General features: G+C 44.5%; 1 protein-coding gene across 1 annotated transcript in view; it reads left to right on the forward strand.

Annotated features, from left to right (window-relative positions):
- Positions 1 to 25,420, forward strand: part of PPP2R2A (protein phosphatase 2 regulatory subunit Balpha) — a 422,643-nt gene that overhangs the window by 171,452 nt on the left and 225,771 nt on the right. Inside the window, exon 5 of the mRNA XM_069214156.1 lies at positions 12,441 to 12,553. Coding sequence (XP_069070257.1) covers positions 12,441 to 12,553 — 113 coding nt within the window. The remainder of the gene's footprint in view (positions 1 to 12,440; positions 12,554 to 25,420) is intronic.

Below are 25,420 nucleotides of genomic sequence, written 5' to 3' on the forward strand. Positions count from 1 at the left end.
AGCTTGCTAGGTTTGGAGAAAAAAAGATTGCTCCCATAGTCGTCCCACAACAATGCTGATAATACTCATTGTTTTAAAACAAAAAAAGTAGTTGGAGAGTGCAATGGGTAACAATGAAATGATGAACTCAGTAAGTAATGGGGTTATGTGTTGAATCTGTTGGATGATCTCTATATTTCCCTTTTTGGGGTATGTTGATGTCGAGACTCTGGTCTAGTGTTACCAACAGTTCAGTGTTCAGGCTGAACTCTATGCCCCAATAAAAATTAATCAGAAATTTACTGTCCATCACATATGCCTTGATTTGAGGGACAAAACCCTTAATAAAAGTATACATCTGTTCACCCAGTCGTTTAATGATTGAGCCTCATCCTGAACGGTTTGGTCTCCCAGAGGATGTATTCTGTCCTTGTAAATTTTGGGCAAGATGTTGAGTATCGGGGTTATGGGATGTTTATTTTTCCAAAATTTGAATTTGTTCTTATTTAGGAACCCTTCTCCCTTGCCTCTGGTAGTGGCCCTCATGATTTTACTCTTTAATCTAATTTAAGGGATTTTGAGTACGTTTCATATAGTGATCAGTGTTGCCTTGTAGTCTTCAAGTTTCTCGGTCAAAAATTTCCCGATTTTGTCCAACAATACTATTCCCCCATGTCTGCTGGCTAGATGACAGCTTCATTATTCCTTAAGCCATTGAGTGCTTTACATTCAGGTAAAGTAATGTTACAGGGAGTGAAAGCTGTTCTGTTTTTTTAATTGGCCCATGTCTTTCAGTACTAGTTTCCGGAAGATCAATAGTTCTGATGACTTTATGGATAGGAAAAGATCATGGTAGCCTTAACTGAGAAGCAGAATTGAGTAATTTGGCTCATTGTGTGGGGAAAATCATTTGTCATGTATATATAATTAAACTGTAAATAAAGTTTGTGAGGACCACTGTTCCTCTGCATATGTTCATTCCCCAGGTCTACACAGGTAATTTGGTACAGAATTCTAGCTGCAGATATAAAAATATTCCCCAGGCTGGATCCAAAAGTGGTTGAGCAGTACCCCCTGCATGCCAGTAGGTGGCGTCCTTTCCTCTCCATGTCATTGACATAGTCTGCGCTGGAAATGATGTGTGCAGTGCCTATATAGGCACCACCCTGGCACACTAACACCAGTTCTTTCCTCTCTACTCTAGATAGGACTTATTCATGGAGTTACCCTCAGTCACTTTCAGACCCTCACTTGATTTGTCTGTGGTACTTGCAGAGGGACCACGACTCAAAGACCTGCAAAGATTGCTGGGCCATGTACCTGACAGTGCGGAGGGAGTGTTCCCTTAAACGCATTGCTGCCCAGTGTTGGACACCCATCTGACATTTCCGAACCAGTCACACAGAAGTTCCTGGAACTGCAACCAGGTGTTCATCGTCTCGTTTGAAGTAGTCAAGTAAGCAGTCCCGATGAGTCCTTTGGGTATCCAGGCAGGTCCAGGTCCAGAAGTGTCTGAGTTGGTGGGGTCAGAGACCCAGTTTATGTACCCCAAAATGCCTTTGAAGTGGGGGAGACTTCAAATAGTGGTTTTGAAGTGCACCCCAGTGGAGGGGTTGGGAGGGGGTGGGGGGTTGGGATGTTTTATCAGTCCTTTGTGTGTTAGCAGGCCACTGGCCTTTGAAATGGATCAGGCACTCCACCCTTCCAGCCCAACAAGAAGAGCCATTCAGTATGCAGATGTGACTGAGTGTCCTGTGTTTGCGCTTGTCTGGGTGAAATGCACAAGGGAGCTGCCAACCAGCACAGCCCATACGTTGATTGGAGACAGGCTGTAAGTCACAGATGGTTTTAAGTGCTGCTCACTTTCCGAAAGTGTCATTTCTAAAATAGTAATATAAAATCCCACCTCACCAATAAGCAGGATTTTCTATTACCATGCTGGCCATACTAAATATGACATGGTTACCCCTCTCAGATAAAAATCTACCACTCAAAAAGCATATGAGGGTAGTCCTAATGCTAGTCTATGAAATGACCAGGCCTCACACTAGTGGAAAACGAATTTAGGAGTTTTTCACCACCAGGACATATAAAACAAATATGTACATGCCCTCCTGTTTACCTACATAGCTCCCTGCCCTATTGGTTACTTAGAGCCTACCTTAGGGGTGGCTTATATGTAGGAAAAGGAAAGTCTAAGGCTTGGCAAGTACTTTTAAATGCCAAGTCGAAGTGGCAGTGAAACTGCACACACATGCCTTGCAATGGCAGGCCTGCAACATGGTTGAGGGGCTACTTATGTGGGTGGCACAATAAGCGCTGCAGGCCTGCTAGTAGAATTTAATTTACAGGCCCTGGGCACATGTAGTGCACTTTACTATGGACTTATAAGTAAAAAAAAAATGGCATTTGGGGATGAATCAACGTTACTATGTTTAAGGGAGAGAGCATATGCACTGTAGTGCTGGTTAGCAGTGATAAGGTGCACAGAGTCCTAAAACCAGCAAATACAGTGTCAGAAAAGTGGAGAGAGGTAGGCAGAAAGTTGGGGGATGACCACCCTAAGACTGTCCGGTCTAACACTGCCTATGGTCACTAGTGGTCAGTAACCAACTGTTGGATTTTACATATTGTTCAAAAAGGCTGCAGATCCCCCCCCCCCCCCCCCAAAAGAAAAGAACCCCGAGTACCTACTTAGGACCGCTTGACGGAGGGACACTGCTCCTTCAGTAAGGATTGGTTCTCTTGGGCAAAGGAGCCATCAAGGGGGTGCTTATGTAAGAAGTAGGTTATGGTTGATATTCCCACCACTTGCTGGTGCCCAAAAAGAACTAAGTTATTCATCCTATCTAGACCTGCACATTCTCATTCTTTTCCTGAAAAAAGGAGAAAGTCGGAATGCTCACACGCTCAAGTCTTATATGCCCTGGACCTGGGAGAGTTAATCGTGGCATGGACTTGCAAGACGCATATTTCGATATTTCCACTCTGTCTGCCATCCAACGTTACCTGCAGTTTACACTGGGCCAAGAGCACTTTGTTTGCTGTGCCTCCCTTCGGCCTTACTATGGCCCCTAGGGTTTTCACTAAGGTGATGGCAGTGGTTGCAGCACATCTGTGTGGGTCAGGGGTTCCAGTCTTCTCCAACTTTGACAATTGGCTGTGAAAGGCAGGCTAGCTCCAGGCAGTCGTTCAACGCCTTCAGACTACAGTAAACCTCCTGCACTCCCCGGGGTACACTACCAACATGCCAAAGTCACACCTGACTTCCCCTCATTTGTTCCCTTTCATCAGAGCTGTTCTTGGCTGAGTGCTGTTTTGGGCTTATCCTCCTGAGCGATGAGTCCAGGATATTCAGGCTATGATACTGTTTTAGCCCCTATCCTGTATTTTTTTGAGCCTTACTCTAAGACTGTTGGCCCTCATGGCCTCCTACGTCCTGCTTGTAACTCATACCTGTTGGCATATGCAGGCTCTGCAGTGGGACCTGAAGTTCCAGTGGGCATATCATAAGGAGATTCTCCACGACATTGTCTAGATCTCGGCAGGAACTGTGAAAGATTTGTGATGGTGGCTAACAAACCTCGATTGGATCAGTGTCAGACCCCTTTCCTTTCCCCCAACCAGAGCTTTATATAGTGACAGATGCCTCACTCCTGGGCTGGAGCAGCCATCTGGGATTGGAGGAGATAGAGGACACAGGCCACCAGCGCAGTTTGGCTCCACATTAACCTATTGGAGCTTCGGGTGATCCGCTTGGCATTGAAAGCCTTTCTTTCAATCAGAGTAAGGTTGGGGCAGGTGTTCAGACAACGCAACCATATGGTACTGCAACAAACAGGGTAGGGTGGGAGTCTTGGACACTTTTCCTAGAGGCTCTGCACCACTGGACATGGCTGGAATTCCAGAGCATTAAACCTGGTGGTTAAACACCTGGTGGGTTCTCAATACGGCAGGGCAGGCAAACTCGGCTGTTGATGCCTAGCGCATCATGAAGAGCATCGCCATCCAGCAGAGGCGCAAAGCCCCTTTCAAGATTGGGGAGAGCCTTGGTTCGACCTGTTTGCCACTGCCGAGAATGATCAATGTCCACAAATCTGCTCGCTGGAGTTTCCAAGGTGGCTTTCGCTCGGAGATGCTTTTTGTCCAAAGTGGAGCTCCGGCTCCCATACGCCATTTTGCCCACACCACTTCTTCCCAGAGTTCTCAAGAAGATCAGAAACAACCAGGCCCATAGCTTTTTTTTGTGGCCCGGGTTTGGTGCAGAGTGTCTGGTATCATGAGTTGTTTAGTACGAGCATCAGTCCCCCAATCAGGCTGCCTTTTTGAGAGAATCCTATGTTGCAACGACAGGGGAGGGTTTGAAGGTTGGCCAGCTTTTAATTTTCCTTCTGATGTCTGCAGTGTTATTCTGGCAGCTCCAACAAGTCGGTATACGCCTGCTGCTGGGATAAAATTGTTGCATGGTGTGCACCTAGGAACAGAAGTCCCCTCTGCAGACTTCTTACTTTTTTCTGTTTGTTCTATCCTTGGCCCAGCAGGGCTCTGCTCTGGGCACTGTTAAAGGCTGTTTATTGGCCATTTCAGCATTTATTTATTTTTTGGTTGCTGGACAGCCTTCCTTGTTCAAGTCATCCTCAAAGATTTACAGCACGTTTCCTCCCAGCCCATTCATTATGCCCCTGTGGAACTTAAATCTGGTCCTGACATTTTTGATGTGTCTGCCCTTTGAGCCACTGCTCAACTGCCCTTTCAGGTTATTAACTATGAAGGCTTTTCTAGTGGCCATTACATCGACCACGAGGGTCGAAGATTTGCAGGCCCTCTGTGCACCCTCCTTTTACCACCTTTTATCCAGACAACCTGGTACTTCGGACACGTGCATCCTTCCTCCCAAAGGTTGCAATTTCTTTCTATGTAGGCCAAAACATCCCCTTCCTCACTTTCTCTGCCTCATTCTTCTTAAGGGGAGGAGAAGACTCCATTCTCTGGACCCAAAAAGAGCGTTGTCGTTCTACCTTGACTTCACAAGAGAGTTCTGGGTAGATGATCAAGGGTCTTTCGGGGCCAAGAAAGGGAAAGCTGTGCAGTAACGGACCATTTCAAGATGGATAGTACTCTGCACACGTTTACCAAGCACTGCTGTTTGAACAGTCAGGTCTGCCTTGACGGGCACTTTGCCCATTTGGTCCTGCAGGACTTTCTGGTTTGATTCTGTTTTGCAGATCCACTGCCGGAGAAGCCTTGCTTGGGTATCTATTCTAAGGTAAGCGATCTGCGGCTAAAAGCCTCTGATCAGAGGAACAAATTACTTACCTTTGGTAACACTTGATCTGGAATGGACTCTATCCAGCTGCAGATTACGTATAGAAACTCCCATCCTCCCTGCCCTGAATACAGGTTGAGGGCCATCCTCTGATGGCCTTAGAAGTTCAGACCGGTTATCAGTCTTCATCATGGCTCTGCCCTTCTGGCGTGGAAAATTTCAAACTGACGTCAGCGTGCAGGCCTGGCACCTATGTAAGCATCACACATCATTTCCTAGGCAGATGACAGAGCGGAACGGCACCACCTACCGGAGCACAGAAGTACTGCTTGGAAACTTCTGGTTCCACTCAGACGCCTGGGGAATATTGTAAGGTAAGGAATCTGTAGCTAGATAAAGTCTTAAACTGATAAGGCATTACTGGTGGTAAGTATACTTTTTCTTTAGGATGCTCTTATCTGTAAAATGATCCCCAAGGTGAATGAGGCACAACAAATTAAAGCATCCAAGCCCACAAATAAGTATGTTGTATGACATGCCAGGCAAATTAGGCTCCCTCCTAAAACGAAAATGCTTGTCAGAAGTATCTTAAAGTTAAAATTGGTGACTTCATATTCGAGGCATGTGTGGCTGTAGATACACATGCTCTGCATACTCCTGCCATCTAGTGTTGGGTCGGATGTGTACAGATTGTTTTTCTTCCAAGAAAATTGTTCAAGTCTCAGGGTAGTGACTCCTTCTCAGTGATACTCTGCATGGGCATCGACTCCATTGTTAGATTGTGCTCGCTCTGCCGTCTGGTTTGAACATGTGCAAATTTGTCATGCTTCTGCCAACCGTTGAGTCAACGTGACTAGGTTGCGGCCCCCAAAGGGCCTTGGGCTTCAGTGCCTTCCAACTCAGTCTCCTAGTGATGGAACGAATGCTGTTTCGTTTATGCCTGTGTTGTTACTTAAAGTACCTACGGACTGACTCCCATCAGGTCTCTGTCCTGTGTCTCTCTTTCTGCATCACGGGGAGGTGGATTGTGAGGCCCGACGAGCCTCCCGCTCAAAGAAAATGGTACAGGACTGTTGAGCACATCTGCTCAAAATGCAGTGATGGGTCACCAACAACACTCCTGACCTCTTCAGATATCAGGAGATAGGCGAGGAGCAGCATCCAGAGGCTTTGGTGGCTGAAGAGGAGACTTTCTCAGTCACGGCCAGCCCGGAGTCCAAAATCAAAACGGAGCACTGGTGTCTCATGCAGTGAATACACTACCCCCTGCCCTTCAGCCTAGAATCTTCAAAAAGACTAACGGCTCCATATCAAGAGGCCTTCAGACTACCACTGCTGTAGGCCATGGTTGGCACTGAGACTTCAGTTCGGACACCCTACCCTCTGGCTCGGTGGCAAAGATCTCTCCAGTCTCCATAACTTGCGTACAGAGGCGACCACCCGCACTTACAGCATGGTTCGCCGAGTGGATCTTCGGTCCTAAAACCTAGTCAGCTCGGATACAAAAACATCAAAGTGCATGCTGAACAAGACTATTGAGCTGACGGTGTAGCCTATTCTCCACAAGTTAGAAGAAAAGCTGAACTCAGCAGTAACTCATCCAGATCCAACCAAAAACTTGATGGATTATAGCCATGCCACTGCCTCCTCACCAGCCACTTTCTTAAAGACAATTGTCTTTCAAAGTGGCTTTAGATGTCCCTATTCCACCCAAACACAAAAATATGGAAAAGGCCATCAGTTCTTTGCCTTGACCACCACCCTCACCATTTCACGTACCCCCACCACCAGACCTGCCATCTTCACAACAGTCTGACATAGATCCCTTAGATGCCACTCCTCATGGGGTCCCCTGGTGATGCTGCCTGTCCCCTTATACTGGAGATTATACTTTTCCTGTCCCACAGGACACTGATCCCTGGAACTCTTATGATGTTGACCCACCTGGGGACCTGGACTTGTACTTTGCATGCCCATCACCTCTTGATTGACTCCACCACATACCAGAAGGTTATAGCTAGGGTGGTGACATTTCGTGGGGCTCAACTTCATAAGGAACCTTTGGAATTCTTATTTTAAACGCTATCCTCCACAGACAGTGGCACACAGCATCTGCCTATGCTCAAAGGAATGCTTCACCATACTGAGGACATTCAAGGACCCAGTAAGGGCCTGTATTATTACTCCCAGATTGACAAAGTAAGTGTATGGTGAAAAGGTTTGCAGCTCAGTCCGCAAACCAATGAGGGCATTGCCAGTTCTATGGGTCTCTTGGCTAGTTACGACCATGCTGACTGGGATGGGATGGAGGAGCTTCTCTAACATCTTCCAGATGAGCACAGGAAGAGGGGACAGGAACTAGTTGCAGAGGGCAAACTGATATCAAGTACATCGATTCAATGTGCCCTTGACTCTGCTGACACTGCATTCAGGACTATTAACACTAGCGTACTCCTTAGACATATTTGTCTGCGTATTTAAGACTTCAAGCCTGATGTACAGTAGAATATTCTCAATGTCCCATTTAACAAAGAGCATCTGTTCGCCCCTCCAGGTTTATGAGGCTCTAGAATTATTATTTTTTAAAAGGACACAAACGGCGAAGTCCATGGGAGCCTTACCAACTCCTACATCTAGGGGCTCCTTTCGCCATTCCAGCTACCTCAGAGGCTCAAAAACGACTCCAGAAGCCTCCACCTCAAACCAGTGTGGGCAGAGACAGTATTCCCCCACCAAATCCTATTTTAGGTGCTCCTATAGAGGAAACAGCACCAAAGGTAGAGGCAAAAGTGTTACCCCACATGGTGCCACCACTACCAGTAAACAATGACTTGCTTAAAACAAAAAAAATCATACTACACCTTTCAAGGGGGCCCATACACGATTTCCTACCCACCTTGCAACAGATAACAGACTAGTGGTTATTGTCTGCAACTCATTACCAAACCGCCCAGCATTCCACCTTGCACTCATTGGTTCTCAGTAAAACATCAAACCTTAGTCAAACAGGAGGTCCAGGCTCTCCTTCTCAAAGAAACAATGGAACCCATGTCTTCAACATCAGGGACAAGGAATATACAGTATATACTTCATCCTTCCCAAAAACAACGATTCTATGCAGCCAATCCATAGATCCAAGGTCACTGAACAAATATATTATTTTAGAGTATTTTCCCATAGTCACTCTGCAAGGTACGATTCCACTACTTCGACAGGGCTACTGTATGACTACTTTAGATCTCAAAGACACATATTTTCACATCACAAATAGCTCAGAGGTTCATGGTGGACGGAAAGCACTACCAGTTGAAAATCCTTATATTTGGGGTCACAACTGCACTACAGGTTTTCACCAAATGTCTGGTTGTAGTAGTGGCCCATTTCTGCAGGCAGAAAATAAACCTGTTTCCCTACCTGGACGTTTGGCTTATCAAAGTCAAAACTCACCAACAGTGTCACAAGTATACTTCGGTATCAGTAGGCCAGCTTCACAGCCTGGGATTCACAATCCGTGGATCCCATTTTCAGTCTTTATATATACTGCCATATCTATGAGCAATTCTGAACATACATCAAGCTAGCCTATCCTATTTATGCAAGGGTTAACAGTTTTCAGGCCCGTTACCTCAGTTTCCACCAAATCACCAGATAACTGTGAAGACAGTCATGCGTCTTCTGGGGATGTGACCTTGTGTATCCCATGACCGGTTACATGTGCCTCTGTTGCAGGAATGTCTAGCTCGAGAGTGGTCTCAGTTGCAGGGTTACTTACAGGATCTAGCGTTGGTAGACTGCCAAACGTATCACACTCTGCAATGGTAGAATCCCAACATGCTGAAAGGGTGGCCCCTTCTGGACCTTGTTCCCCACAACTCGCACAAAGTCTCCTCACTCACAGGATGGGGGTGCATATCTGAAAGATCTGACGATATTGAGAATATGGTACACCAAGCACCACGGTCACCATATCAACATAGAAACATATTACCTACAAAAATAAGGGGAGGCAGTCTCTACAACTTTCACAGACCATCTGAAGTGCTCTCTGCATCACAGCATTCACCTAATAGCAGACAGATAGCGATTTTGCAGACGTGCTACGCAGGATGCAGGAACAAGTCCACGAATAAGAACCCCATCCACAAGTCCTTCTTTCATACTTCCACAGTTGATGGTTCCCTCAAATAGACCTTTTTGCAACTGCAAAAAATGCAATATGCCCAAACTTCTCCTCCAGGTTCCCACACCAGCAACTCCCTATGGATGAGTTGGACAGGGATATTTGTCTAAGATTTTCCACCTCACCCTCTCCTTCCATTTCTGTTTTTCGGAAGCTCAGACAGATGTCACTTGCAATGATCCTAGTAGCTCTCACCTGGGTTTGTCAACCTTGGTTCACAACACTACTAGACCTCTCTGTAGTTCCCCACGAGAAGCTCCCCAACAGGCAGGACCTTCTCACTCAGAACCATGCATAAATCAGGCACCCAGTTCCCAAGACTCAACCTAGCAATTTGGCTCCTGATGTCCTAGTTTGGTTACTTTAATTTGACATCAGAATGTATGGACATTCTTTCAAAAAGCCATACACCTGCCACATGAGCTTGCTATGCAGCAAAGTGGACACATTTTGTCTGCTACTGTCACTCAAACAACTCCACCTTTTCAAAGTCACTGTACAAGACAGTGACTGCTACCTGCTTCACATACAAAACACTGGGTTAGCATTCACAACCATAAGATGACATATTGCTGCAATTGTAGCCTATCCCCAAAGTAGGCAACACCTTTTTTTGTTCAAGGTACCAGTGATTCAAGCCTTCGTGTAGGGGCGTAAGAGTTATTTCGCCACATGTTCCACCTGCACCTTCATGGGACCTCAGTATCGTTCTCACAAGACTCATGGGCCCCCATTTGAACCACTACACTTATGCCTCCTTAAATCCTTTTTTTGGAAGGCGTTTTTAGTCACCATCACTGCACTTAGATGTGTTAGTGCACTCCAGGCTTTAACCTTGGAAGAACCTTTCTTACACCTACATAGAGAGAGTGGTTTTACGCAGCAACCCTAAATTTCTCGCTGAAGTGGGGTCTCATTTTTACTGCAATCATTTGATAGAGTTGCAAGTTTTTTCCCCACAGCCAGATTCTGTTGCCGAAAGAGATAGAACATTAGATATTAAGAGCCCTAATGATCTATATTGATAGAACTAAAACGTCTTGAAAAACCAAACAAGGTTTTATCTCTTTCACCTCTACATAAAGGCAACCTTAGATCCAAATCAGACATAGCCAGATGGATAGTAAAATGCGTTCAGACATGCTATGCTAAAGCCAAACGACCTTTACCTACTCCTCCCAGACCATACTCTACTTGAAAAAAGCGAGCCTCCAAGGCTTTTCTAGGAAACATCGCAAAAGTTGAGATATGTAAAGCAGCTACATGGTCTACATCATATACTGTCACTAAACCTTATTGTGTGGATGTTTTAGCACGCCAACAAGCCAGTGTAGGTCAGGCAGTGCTACGTACTCTTTTCCTAACAACTCCAACATCCACAGGTTAGCCACCGCTTCTGAAGGGGACTGCTTTGCAGTCTACAGCCACACATGCCATTGAACATCTGTTCGTGGCATATAGTGCTGTAAATTCACATGCACTCACCCTCCTCCCTGGACACCTGTGGCAGTTGCAGTTAATTCTGCTCTTTCTCACATGGACATCTCATAACGTACACTTACTCTACACTCCATTTTCACCCTCCTGCGGGAAAACAAACTAATAATGGAGTCAATGCCCATGCGGAGTATCACTGAGAGGGAAGTGTCACTCTACTTTATGACTCAAAAGACTTTCTTGGAAAAAAAAAAAACCTGCACACATCCGGACCCAACATTAGATGGCAGGAGTATGCAGAGCATGTGAATCTACAGCACTACATGCCACAAACCGATGCTTACAGGGAAGCATATTCCTTCCTTTTACCCCCTATCTATTGGGCAATCTAAAAATGTTTTGTCATGAAGTGAATGCTGAACTGCCCATTCAGATAAAAAGTGATTCCTCCTATCCCTGCAATATTTTTAATTTCTCTAGTTGAACTATTTCTAATGGTCTACAGTTTTACAGCATACACTTATAACACTAGCCATTACAAGTGATCAGTATTGTTCACAGGTATTGAAATGGCCATTACACGCACTTAGACAGAAAAATACATGTTTGCCAAAATTTCATACTGTTGTTTAAAGTCTTCAAACCTTCCTTCATGGAGATAGAATTGTATAATAAAACAGGTAGACATTTTGGACATGTGCTATCCAAAAAGGACAATTAAGAAGTAGATGAAAGTAAAGGACCAAGAAAGTATGTGAAGCTGTTGTAGGTGTGCGTTTTACTGCTTTATCTTATTTGGATTTGCTTGACTACGTGACATCATTCTTTGGTCGTGATAACTTCATTCATTTCTCATAATCCTCTACATCGGAGTGCCTGTGCTTGAATTTTATTGTGACTTTAAATCTTTCTGTATTTAGCAGTACAACTTCATAGGATGTCAGCACGCTTAACAGTTGAGTACAAATCGTGCTACTAGTTTCTAGATCTAGGATGCTATCAAGTGTAGTTGAGGGTTTTGTATTTTTTTTCAGGCAAGAAGGCAAGAGTATTTTTTTTTCTTTTTTTTTTTTCTTCTTTTTAATAGTTGAGGCAGGAGTGCAGAACGAGTGACAAACACGTGTTGGTAGTTTTCAAAACGGAGGATCTATTAGATGCGAGATAGGTTGCACATGTGCCGGGCCAGCCTTGGGAAGAAGAGCCTATGTCTGAGTTGTTAGTATTCCTTCTTGGCACTCTCCTTTTCCTAAGCATTGGAATGCTTGACACTTTGTGGTAGGAGAGCCTTCTGTTACAACTACCAGAGTCACATGATGGTAATGTTATTAGCGCAATCTGTAGATTGAGAGAGAAAAAGGTGTGTGAAAAAATGTGGCACTTATTATTTTTCTTGCTTTATAAACTTTTGGTACATTTCTTTTACTATCTTTATAATACTAAATTTCCTTTCTCCCTTTCCGCCCGCTTACTCCAGTGCAGACTGTTGCACTGTAAACCATAATTAAAATTCTTGCAATCTGTGTAAAGAAGGCAAAGTTGTATGATTCAGTGAGATACTGGAAACTGTCCTTTTTTCAGATAAAACAATAAAGTTATGGAAAATCAGTGAAAGGGACAAGAGACCAGAAGGATACAATTTGAAGGAGGAAGATGGAAGATACAGGGATCCTTCAACAGTTACAACACTTCGTGTAAGTGTATTTTATGTCAATCCAAATACAACCTGTTGAAATATGAGAGCTCCTTCTCTTCTTAGCGTTAGATACTGAAACCAAGCAGTACTGTGTTGGCTTTTACTTTTCAGTTGAATTTCAACATGGAATGTTAATTTACATTTGTATTGCACCAACTACTGTTAATGTATTGCAGTGCATTCTGTGACTAGATACCTTTTTGTGCGCAACATGGAAGGCCATGCGTCAAATTTGAGAAACCATTGTATGTAGCATTTTGTTTTGGGGGTGTGTGTTTAATAGTGACTTTGTTCTCTTTAACTCTCGATACGGTTTCAGTCAGTCAAGTTAGATTATCATGATCTTTTTGACTTTGTCTGTCACTTCCTTTTTCTTTCTCCTAATTTTGCGGGTATTAGTGGACTGGTATTAGTTAATTGGCTTGTGTGGTGTGTTATATGTACACTTTGAAATCCAGGTTAGTGTCTAATGCTGTGATGATTTTCACTTGACTGAGTTAAATGTATGCTAATTCTATCTGTTTTCTAGAATTTGTGTTTATTGAGAGGACTCTGTAGCGAGTGCAGTGCAAGTTTTAGTGATGAGATTGCAACAACGGTTTGCTTACAGATTGTGTGCTGCTGGATGTCTATTGAACCCTAAATATGGTAGGTGTGGCATGTGTGGAAAATCTACAGATTGAGACGGTGTGGCGATTCGTGGGTTGGGTGTGCATCTGGAAATAGTTGTACCCTAAAACGTGTGCTTGTATGATATTGAGCACAATGTCATGTAGTTGCTTCCCACTCAACTTCTCTAAAGCGCTGTTTTTCTGCCATTGTTTCTAACCACTTGATTATAAATGAGTTGCAATTACCACTGGGTTTACAGTGCTATCTAGAACCCCTATTGCTGTCAGACCAGGATCTTATGAGAATAATCACAGGTAGGCAAACCTTGTGAAAAGTATGCCTGCTGTCCTTGGAGATACAGGGACCAGGTACTTCTGTGATATCACTGAATTGACACGTATTTCCTTTTTAAACCTTCGCTTTCTTGGAATAGTGTAATTGAAATGGTAGGGTTTACTCTTGGAGACTGGTGTGGTAAAGGACTTGTTCGCACGGGTCACTTGCAGCGAAATACAATGTCCAAATTGATTGTTTTTTAACGTGACTTGCTATTATCATGTAAAAGTGTTCAGTGAGGTTTATGGCAAGAATGCTAAAGAAGCTAGTATGTGCACTTGCAGAAATGAATCAATAACTCTATTGCAGGTAAATAGCCTAGTAACCTCTCCAGGCCTCTGTTACTCAAAGAACTCCTATTTACAAAACAAATGCATTCTAACTATTTAGTCATGGAGGGTATATTGAAAGTTATAGGTTACCTTTATTGTATTGGCCATGCAGGGTTGCCACTGTCCTACATTTAGTGCACAGTGTTTATAGAATGGAGTAAAGTTACGTTCCTTACTTCACCATCTTGATGGCGAGGCTTAGACTGCTGCACACAGGAGTACAGGCATTTAGCAGCAGTGGAGGACCAAATTGCGCATGAGGTTCTGTAAGCTATACGTCTAAAGGTAAATGTTGTGGCTTAAAGCAGCACATTGTGTAGCAATATTTTGCTTTTTTGTCATTTCAACACAATGCGGTCTGAGCAAAATTTGCACCTCATTAGTTGCAGGGTAACATTTGATTACAACAAATCACAATTAAAAGTAACCAATTAACCTTTTCAAAAAGGTCCTATACTGCATGGCACCATGTGGCACTTTTTTTGAGTTTATTTTTTTAAATTTATTGGAATGTGCAAATTATGCAGCAGATGGTTTATTATGGGGCAAGTTCAGTAAGTCCATAATTAAAAGGGGGAAATGCTTTTGCTGCAGATTCCGATACTTGTAGTCCATGTATCCATGTGGGTTTGTACACAGTTGACAGCTTCTGTCACTAATTTCTGTGCTGTATCCACATCTGTAATTCTCAGCAAATCTATAGTAGAAACTCCTTCCTTCTGTTTTATGTTTCATGCGGTTTGTTGTTCATCCCAACCCTCTCCCCCTCCTCCACGGTCTGAGCAGCGTGTGCCTTATACTCTAGGTTCAGTCATGTACAAAGTGCTGCAAGATGGAAGCAGTTAACATTCCATCTGCATGTCTTGCCAGACAGCAACCAACCAGTGCTCTGTTTAACATCATGTGGACAAGAACTGAGTTTTCTACTTATTGAACAGTGGCATAACTTGTACCCTGGGAGACCTTTTTAACCTTCAAAGTCTGAAATGGTATCCAGCGCCTTTGGGTCTGCAAGGAAGGACTTGTTCCTGCAAAATCCCCTCTTCCCACCACTGTGGAAGTCATGAGCACTAACAACACCTAGCTAATGTTGTTAAACCCTGACGGTGTGCTGTCAGATGGCTATTTGTTCTGTTTCGAAAACAGTTCTTATTGAAGATTTTTTCAACAGAAAAATTAACATCCAGATGGTGGCGGACAAAGGAGAGCTTGTCAAAATTAGATATAACTTGAACCCAACAATGAAAGCCAATGTAGGGTCCAGCAGGGAGCACTGACCATGTGACCGGCTCTTGTAATACAAATATTGCAACTAAGAGGCACAATCAGGCCAGGAGTAGCAGCAGGTGTCATTGAGCAGGTCTTAGCACTCTCTTTAGATTATCTGGCATGGTACACAGCTCTCTCCAGTCATGCAATTTATCCATCAGTCAGTCGGCTGTCCTAACCCTGATGTTGCAGATCTCTTCCATGATCTACCATTTCATCAGGTCTCATTTCCAGAGATTGAAATACAGGCCAGAGGCCTGTATCACTGCATCACTAAGAACCTTTTTACGAGAAGCCACAGGGCTCAAATAGATAGGAGTTGTTCTCCATTCCTGGTTTCAAATGCAAAGCAAGATGGCACTGTGTCAGACAGGAAGATCTCAAATTGCTCGTGGTAATCTGTAGTTGCACTAATGTCTTTAGCAATCTTCATTTATTGGGCATGGCCAAGCAGTTGGGTAAGAAATTACAACTCCTCCCTGCCCATCTTTTCCTAAGTTAATATCTCAGATGTTAGTCAGTATGAGCCAGGTATATTGTACGCATAAAAAAGTAGAATTGTATGAATTTCAATCTGGCAATATTGGTTGGGTAGATGCACAGATCGTATTCCTCTTGGTGACCGGGATTTGCCTCCAAAATCTGTCCTATGTAGCATGAACTAGTAAGGGCTTTTGGCAGATGATCCCTACGAGAATGAATTATCAGTTGCCTCAAGCAAATTAATTTCAAGTGTAGTAGTAGTCCATGGCCTCTCTGGGAATCATTCATGCACAATGTGTATAATCCCTTCCTGTTTAGCATACACTGAGAACTGACCCACCAGAACTTCAGATTGATTTATGTTTTTGGAACTCATTTCCTTTACATAAGTCCCTGATTGTTTTACAGTCACCCGCAAGCCACAGTGAGGCACTTTTCTTGCTGCAGCCTGTAGAAATGCAGCAGGCCCCACAGTTCACTCCCTGAGAAATCTGACCATCTTTATTGTGGCCTTCACACTGCCCACTCACAAACCAGCAACATCAGAGATCCAGTAGGTAACTCCAGACTAGATTATTTCAGAGATATAAACCAAGGCTTTGGAGCTACTTTGCTGTAGCATCTAGCCAACAATAGATGCTCTCAGTTGAAAATGTCATGCTGGCATAAAACCAAATGTTGTAGTTGGGGCATCCCATAGTCCCACTCAAAATGTAAGAGGTCGAGTCCTTCCTGCTCATCGGGAAGCTTGAGAGTTCAGTTTTTTCCTCGAGTGAGAACCATCCCAGACCAGGGAGTTCAAAATCAGTGAATGTTGATCTGGCCATCTACCACATCACACTTTAGAAAACAAAAAAGATGCCTAGAAAGTTCCATGATTTTAATCAGTGCCACTTCTTGCATCAGTGACAAAAGGCAGTGTTGAGTGACGTGCACCTTTCAAAACCTGACAGACCTTGTCTACATTAACTCCATGTACACGAACAGACTTGAGCTAGAGGTATTTCAGTGCTTTAGCTGTCTACAGCAGACCCAGTTGTAGTTATGGGCTCCTCTACATGGTGACTGCTACAGAAGACAGTTGAAATTTAGACCAGTTGATAGGTATTGTCAATAGGTTTTGTAGTGGGTTAATATCTCAATCATGAGCAGGATTACCTTCTCCCTATCTTTCAAATATGCAAGCAGGTCATCTACCTAAAGTGATAGTCATATCCCCTATCCTAAGACCCAGGCGGCCCTCTCACTTCTCATTAGTTGGTCAACAGTTCCCTGGTGAGCACAACTAGGAGTGGTGGGAAAAAACAGCCATACTCGCAGCACATCTGGCACCTCTCAGGATTCTTCCATTCTCAAACCTGTGTTTGCGCTGTTGTAAAATAATCTACTCCAGCTCTTGAAATAAGGGCTGAAGTTAAAGGTCTCAATCATCTAAAATAAAAACTTCCAGAGTATCAAAAGGCTCTTCATCTCTAGGCAGACCACCATGCACTCACCCTCATTCATCTTAAGTGTGAAACATGAACCAGACTACATCGATTTTATATGATGCTTCTGTGAGTCAAAGCCAGGGTTGTCATGCAGAACTACTAGAATCACTCAATTCTCCCTGCCACATCTGTATTCATAGTAGGTGCATGTCTTTCAGTACATCAGCCTATACCATAAGTAGTATGTCCAAGAGAGAGTCTAGTGCACTCTTATAATTTAGGAGGCAACTAATCTGTGCATCTGCGTTTCCTTCTTTGCATACTCCTAAGTGCAACCCTCAACTCCTTCTAGTAGAGGCATCTCCAATTTCTACTTAAATTCTGACTACGGTTTGCTCAGATCAGCCATGCGTAAGTGATCCCTGTTTAATTGTAAGTTACTATTAAAGTTTGCAAGTTAATAGTCACCTGAGTGGTTAGCATCTTCCCACAGGCATCCACCACCTTGTAGGATATTATCCTATCTTATCGATATATTTAAAAGGCATGTCACCATTCTCGTCTTGTTGCTCTTTCTATGGAATCTCTGGCAATATAAAGTGTAAGTATTTGTCAGACTTAGTTTTTATTGCCCTTACTTGCATTACTAGTTAGTGGTCGATCTACTGCTATCTATATAACGTTCCTCTCCAGATGAGCAACCACCTCATCAATATCTCCATTATAATTTGCCAACTGTTTAGTTACTTCACACACCATTCCAATACATACCCCTCTCACCACAGCTTCCATTGCCTCCAGAGACCCAACCGCAGTTTGTGTCAAAATAATTTAACAATGTGTCCTTAATAATGGCCCAAACCTTCTTGTTTCCGAACAGTTAAGCTCTGAGCCCTCAAGACTGAGGTATGTTCCTAAACCTAATATAAATGAGGCTTAATTGGGTGTTCTGTGACAAGATTCCTCAGAAATAACTCCAATAAGTGACCTGTTGCACAATTCACAAACCTGAAAAACCACTCCAGCTTACTTTATGACCCATAAGGTGGTGAATAAATTTGTTGGTCACACCAAATGTCAACCATATCGAGTTGCAGGATAAGGTCTGAAAGCTGTGCTCATTTAAAATCTTCTCTCAAGATCATTGTGTCCAGTCGAGTCACTACTACCGCCAATTTTTAGGTCTGGTTTGCTAAAGACATCTTGAGGGCATTCAGAAAGTTGACATAGGAACGCATTCTGCCCATCGCTTGCCATTGGCTTTGTGGTTTGTAACTCACATTTTCTTGCTTTCCATTTGCTGGCTTTGTTTTAGACTGTTTAGCTTGAGTTAGGTCCTTCCTTTGCCAAAACCTTGTTCACAGGGTCCTTCTGAGTGTCCCCTTTTTGTAAACAGGCCTTTAAATCTTTTTCTTATCTTGTCACATTTGCTGTGCATTCAAACACCGAGATGAAATATCAGGCGCTGTCTTCCAGGGACGCTTGTTTACTTTCTTTCTCTGACTTCAAAGTGAGAGGATTTATGCAACACTCTTGCTGGATAGTGGGTATTAACGAGTTTGTGTTCTAGCACATAACATTTGAGTGAACTGTATAAGTATTTCAGAATAAATCAAAATTATGAACGCACAAATGGAGCACATTTTTTGTTATTTCTGAAGTGTGTAGAATACAAATACTTTAATATGATCAAAACAAATCATTAAACTAGATGCAATTTCAACACATTTTCATCTGTGCATTGTATAGTTTTATTAGTAAAACTGTATGTCTGTGAAAATATAATGGTCATTTCAGTTGAAAATGTGTGTTCGATGGCATCTGTCGCTGTAGATACGCATGTTCTGCAATAGCTCGCCATCTGGTGTTGGGCCGGAGTGTTACAAGTTGTTTTTCTTCGAAGAAGTCTTTCGAGTCACGGGACCTAGTGACTCCTCCTTTTGTCTCCATTGCGCATGGGCGTCGACTCCATCTTCGATTGTTTTTTTTCCGCCATCGGGTTCGGACGTGTTCCTGTCGCTCCGAGTTTCGGAACGGAAAATTAGCTAATTTCGGAAGATTTTCGTCGGTATTGTTGCGTTCGGGATCGGCGTACTTAGATTCCACACCGCATCGAAGATCGAAGAGCTCCGGTGCCCTTCGGGGTAGTTTTTCGATCCTCCGTCGGGGCCTGGTCGGCCCGACCGCGTGCTGAAGAACGCCGATGGAACGGACCCCGTTTCGTTTCTGCCCCAAATGCCACAATAAATACCCCTACACAGACCAACACTTGGTCTGCAACCTGTGCCTGTCACCTGAGCACAGCTAAGACACCTGCGAGGCCTGTCGTGCGTTCCGGTCCCGAAAAACACTCCGAGACCGTCGAGCCAGAAGACTTCAAATGGCGTCCGCACCGACAGCCCAACGGGAGTTCGAGGAACAGGAAGAAGAAGGTACCTTCTCGATCCAAGACTCAGACTCCGAAGGATTCGACGACACACAAACCGTGAGTAAGACGTCGAAAACCACACAAAGAAACATTTACAAGGCCCAGGGGACGCCACTGCCACCAGGCCATGGCTCCACCCATAAATTCGGTGACCGACCGTCGGCACCGAAAAAGGCCAAAACAGTGCCGAGATCGTCCGACTCCGGTCGAGACACCGGCACGCAGCCTTCTCGGGACCGAGAAAGTGCTGGAGACAAGCCTCGACACCGAGATGCCGGTGTGGACACGGCTCGACGCCGAGACAGCGGCACCGAAACAGATCGACGCCGAGAGGTTTCGGCCCCGAAAAGGAAAAAAGTCACCTCGGAGCCGAAAAAACACGCAGACAAAGTTTCAACGCCGAAACAAACTGCAAGCGACCCAGCTTCAGGCTCTTATACAGAAGAGCACTCGCTAACCTCCCAAATGCAAAAGCATAGGTTTGAGGAAGAGCTACAAGCAACTGATGTGGACCATACGCAAAAGCGTATCTTCATTCAGCAGGGGACAGGAAAAATAAGCACCCTTCCCCCCATTAGGAGAAAGAGAAGGTTGGAGTTCCAGACGGAACAAGCACCACAACCAAAAGTGGTTAAAAGAATTACACCACCACCCTCTCCTCCGCCCGTGATTAACGTTTCACCAGCACAAACTCCATCTCACTCCCCAGCTCACACCACCATGAGCCAGGGTGACCAAGATCAGGACGCATGGGACCTATACGACGCCCCAGTGTCAGATAACAGCCCGGAGGCCTACCCTACAAAGCCATCTCCACCAGAAGACAGCACCGCGTACTCTCAGGTGGTGGCTAGAGCAGCACAATTTCATAACGTAAGCCTCCACTCAGAACAGGTCGAGGATGATTTCTTGTTCAACACACTCTCCTCCACCCACAGCTCCTACCAAAGCCTGCCTATGCTCCCTGGTATGCTCCGGCACGCAAAAGACATATTTAAGGAGCCGGTCAAAAGTAGGGCAATCACACCAAGGGTGGAAAAGAAGTATAAGCCGCCTCCTACGGACCCGGTTTTCATCACTACACAGCTGCCACCAGACTCTGTTGTTGTAGGAGCAGCTAGGAAAAGGGCCAACTCTCACACATCTGGAGATGCACCACCCCCAGATAAAGAAAGCCGCAAGTTCGATGCAGCTGGTAAAAGAGTCGCAGCACAAGCTGCAAACCAGTGGCGCATCGCGAACTCCCAGGCACTACTTGCGCGCTATGACAGAGCCCACTGGGACGAGATGCAACATCTCATTGAACATCTGCCCAAGGACTTCCAAAATAGGGCGAAACAAGTGGTTGAGGAGGGACAGACCATCTCCAACAACCAGATACGTTCCTCCATGGACGCTGCAGATACAGCTGCACGGACAATTAATACATCTGTAACTATCAGACGGCATGCATGGCTCCGAACGTCTGGATTTAAACCAGAGATTCAACAAGCAGTTCTCAATATGCCTTTTAATGAAAAAGAACTGTTCGGTCCAGAAGTGGACACAGCGATTGAGAAACTCAAAAAAGATACGGACACTGCCAAAGCCATGGGCGCACTCTACTCCCCGCAGAGCAGAGGGAATTACAACACATTCCGTAAAACGCCCTTTCGAGGGGGGTTTCGGGGTCAAAGCACACAAGCCAGCACCTCACAAGCAACACCGTCCACTTACCAGGGACAGTATAGAGGAGGTTTTCGGGGACAATATAGAGGAGGGCAATTCCCTAGAAATAGAGGGAGATTTCAAAGCCCCAAAACCCCTACTACTGAACAATGACTCACATGTCACTCACCCCCTCCACACAACACCAGTGGGGGGAAGAATAGGTCATTATTACAAAGCATGGGAGGAAATCACTACAGACACTTGGGTTCTAGCAATTATCCAACATGGTTATTGCATAGAATTTCTACAATTCCCTCCAAACATACCACCAAAAGCACAAAATTTAACAACACACCATTCCAATCTCCTGGAGATAGAAGTGCAGGCACTATTGCAAAAGAATGCAATCGAATTAGTGCCAAACACACAAATAAACACAGGAGTTTACTCACTGTACTTTCTGATACCAAAGAAGGACAAAACGCTGAGACCAATCCTAGACCTCAGAGTAGTGAACACTTTCGTCAAATCAGACCACTTCCACATGGTCACACTACAAGAAGTATTGCCATTGCTAAAACTACACGACTACATGGCAACTTTAGACCTCAAGGATGCTTATTTCCATATACCAATACACCCATCTCACAGGAAATACCTAAGGTTTGTATTCAAAGGAATACATTACCAATTCAAGGTACTGCCTTTCGGATTAACAACCGCACCAAGAGTCTTTACCAAATGTCTAGCGGTAGTCGCTGCACACATAAGAAGGCAGCAAATACATGTGTTCCCATATTTGGACGACTGGCTAATCAAGGCCCATTCGTTCATACAGTGCTCAAATCACACAAATCAGATCATACAAACCCTCTTCAAACTCGGGTTCACCGTCAATTTCACAAAATCCAAAATTCTGCCACGCAAGGTACAACAATACCTGGGAGCCATAATAGACACATCAAAGGGAGTAGCCACTCCAAGTCCACAAAGAATTCAAAATTTCAACACCATCATACAACGCATGTATCCAACACAAAAGATACAGGCAAAGATGGTATTACAACTCCTAGGCATGATGTCATCATGCATAGCCATTGTCCCAAACGCAAGACTGCACATGAGGCCCTTACAACAGTGCCTAGCATCACAGTGGTCACAAGCACAGGGTCACCTTATAGATCTGGTGTTAATAGACCGCCAAACTTACCTCTCGCTTCTATGGTGGAACAATATAAATTTAAACAAAGGGCGGCCTTTCCAAGACCCAGTGCCACAATTCGTAATAACAACAGATGCTTCCATGACAGGGTGGGGAGCACACCTCGATCAACACAGCATACAAGGACAATGGAACGTACATCAAACAAAACTGCATATCAATCACCTAGAACTTCTAGCAGTTTTTCAAGCACTAAAAGCTTTCCAACCAATAATAGTTCACAAATACATTCTCGTCAGAACAGACAACATGACAACAATGTATTATCTAAACAAGCAGGGAGGGACGCACTCCATGCAGTTAAGCCTGCTAGCACAAAAAATTTGGCATTGGGCAATTCACAACCAAATTCGCCTAATTGCACAGTTTATACCAGGGATACAAAATCAACTCGCAGACAATCTCTCTCGAGATCACCAACAGGTCCACGAATGGGAAATTCACCCCCAAATTCTGAACACTTATTTCAAACTCTGGGGAACACCTCAGATAGACTTGTTTGCGACAAGGGAGAACGCAAAATGCCAAAACTTCGCATTCAGGTACCCACACAAACAATCCCAAGGCAATGCCCTATGGATGAACTGGTCAGGGATATTTGCTTACGCTTTTCCTCCTCTCCCTCTCCTTCCTTACCTGGTAAACAAACTCAGTCAAAGCAAACTCAAACTCATATTGATAGCACCAACTTGGGCAAGGCAACCCTGGTACACAACGCTGCTAGACCTATCAGTGGTACCCTGCATCAAATTGCCCAACAGGCCAGATCTGTTGACACAGCACAACCAAAAGATCAGACACCCAGATCCAGCATCGCTGAATCTAGCAATCTGGCTCCTGAAATCCTAGAATTCGGGCCCTTACAACTTACCCAAGAATGTATGGAAGTCATAAAACAAGCAAGAAGGCCATCCACCAGGCACTGCTATGCAAGTAAATGGAAGAGGTTTGTTTGCTACTGCCATATTAATCAAATACAACCATTACACACAACTCCAGAACATGTAGTGGGTTACTTGCTTCACTTACAAAAATCTAACCTAGCTTTCTCTTCCATTGAGATTCACCTTGCAGCAATATCTGCATACCTGCAGACTACCTATTCAACTTCCCTATATAAAATACCAGTCATTAAAGCATTCATGGAGGGCCTTAGGAGAATTATACCACCAAGAACACCACCTGTTCCTTCATGGAACCTAAATGTTGTCCTAACTAGACTTATGGGTCCACCTTTTGAACCCATGCACTCCTGCGACATACAGTTCCTAACCTGGAAGGTGGCATTTCTCATCGCCATTACTTCCCTGAGAAGAGTAAGCGAGATTCAGGCGTTTACTATACAAGAACCTTTTATACAACTACACAAAAATAAAGTCGTCCTAAGGACCAATCCTAAATTTTTGCCAAAGGTTATTTCACCGTTCCATCTAAATCAAACAGTGGAACTTCCAGTGTTCTTTCCACAGCCAGATACCGTAGCTGAAAGGGCACTACATACATTAGATGTCAAAAGAGCATTAATGTATTACATTGACAGAACAAAAAACATCAGAAAGACTAAACAACTCTTTATTGCATTTCAAAAACCTCACGCAGGAAACCCAATTTCAAAACAAGGTATAGCCAGATGGATAGTTAAATGCATCCAAATCTGCTACCTTAAAGCTAAACGACAGCTGCCCATTACACCAAGGGCACACTCAACCAGAAAGAAAGGTGCTACCATGGCCTTTCTAGGAAACATCCCAATGCAAGAAATATGTAAGGCAGCCACATGGTCTACGCCTCACACATTCACCAAGCACTACTGTGTAGACGTGTTATCCGCACAACAAGCCACAGTAGGTCAAGCCGTATTAAGGACATTATTTCAGACTACTTCCACTCCTACAGGCTGATCCACCGCTTTTGGGGAAATAACTGCTTACTAGTCTATGCAGAACATGCGTATCTACAGCGACAGATGCCATCGAACTGAAAATGTCACTTACCCAGTGTACATCTGTTCGTGGCATCAGTCGCAGTAGATTCGCATGTGCCCACCCGCCTCCCCGGGAGCCTGTAGCAGTTTGGAAGTTACCTTCAATTATTTCTATATGTATCATCTCAACCTTAAATAGGTGCATACTTAGTCACTCCATTGCATGGGCACTATTACTACAATTCAACTCCTACCTCACCCTCTGCGGGGAAAAACAATCGAAGATGGAGTCGACGCCCATGCGCAATGGAGACAAAAGGAGGAGTCACTCGGTCCCGTGACTCGAAAGACTTCTTCGAAGAAAAACAACTTGTAACACTCCGGCCCAACACCAGATGGCGAGCTATTGCAGAACATGCGAATCTACTGCGACTGATGCCACGAACAGATGTACACTGGGTAAGTGACATTTTCATTATAATGGCAGTGTGCTATCACACCATGAAAACTCCACTCTACTCTGCTCCACTCCACTGTGCTCTGCACCACTCCAAGCCTCTCTGCACTCTGCCACTTCACAGTACTTCTATTTCCACAACCCTGTGCCGCTCTTCTCCATGCCAATGCATTTCTTGCCACTCTACACCACTGCACTTTTTGCAATTGCACTCTACAGCACTCCAGTCCATGCCACACCAATCTACTCTGCATAACTCCTCTCTATGCCACTGTACTCTACAACACTCTGCAAGACTGTACTCTATGCCAATGCACTTCATTCTGTAACACATCTCCATGCCCCTACACTCTACGTCGATCCACCATACACCACTCTGCCACTGCACTCCACCCTGAACCACTCGACTCCACACCACTGCACACTTGGTCACTCTACTCCACACCACTCTGCGCCACTGCATCGATGTACTCTACGCCACTCTACTCCAGTCTTTTCTTCTGCACCCTGGCTCTCTACACTGCACTTTCCATCACTGAAGTCTGTGGCACTCTACTCTGCACTACCCCACTCTATGCCACTGCCCTCTATGGCACTATAGTCCACACTGCACCGCTACGTGCCACTCTACTCTGCACCACTGAACGCCACTCTACTCTGCCACTCTGTTCAACTCTGCACTCTGCCACTCGACTCTACGCCACTGCCCTCTGCATCACTCG

Source organism: Pleurodeles waltl, chromosome 11, assembly GCF_031143425.1.
Source record: "Pleurodeles waltl isolate 20211129_DDA chromosome 11, aPleWal1.hap1.20221129, whole genome shotgun sequence".
Taxonomy (NCBI): Eukaryota; Metazoa; Chordata; class Amphibia; order Caudata; family Salamandridae; genus Pleurodeles; species Pleurodeles waltl.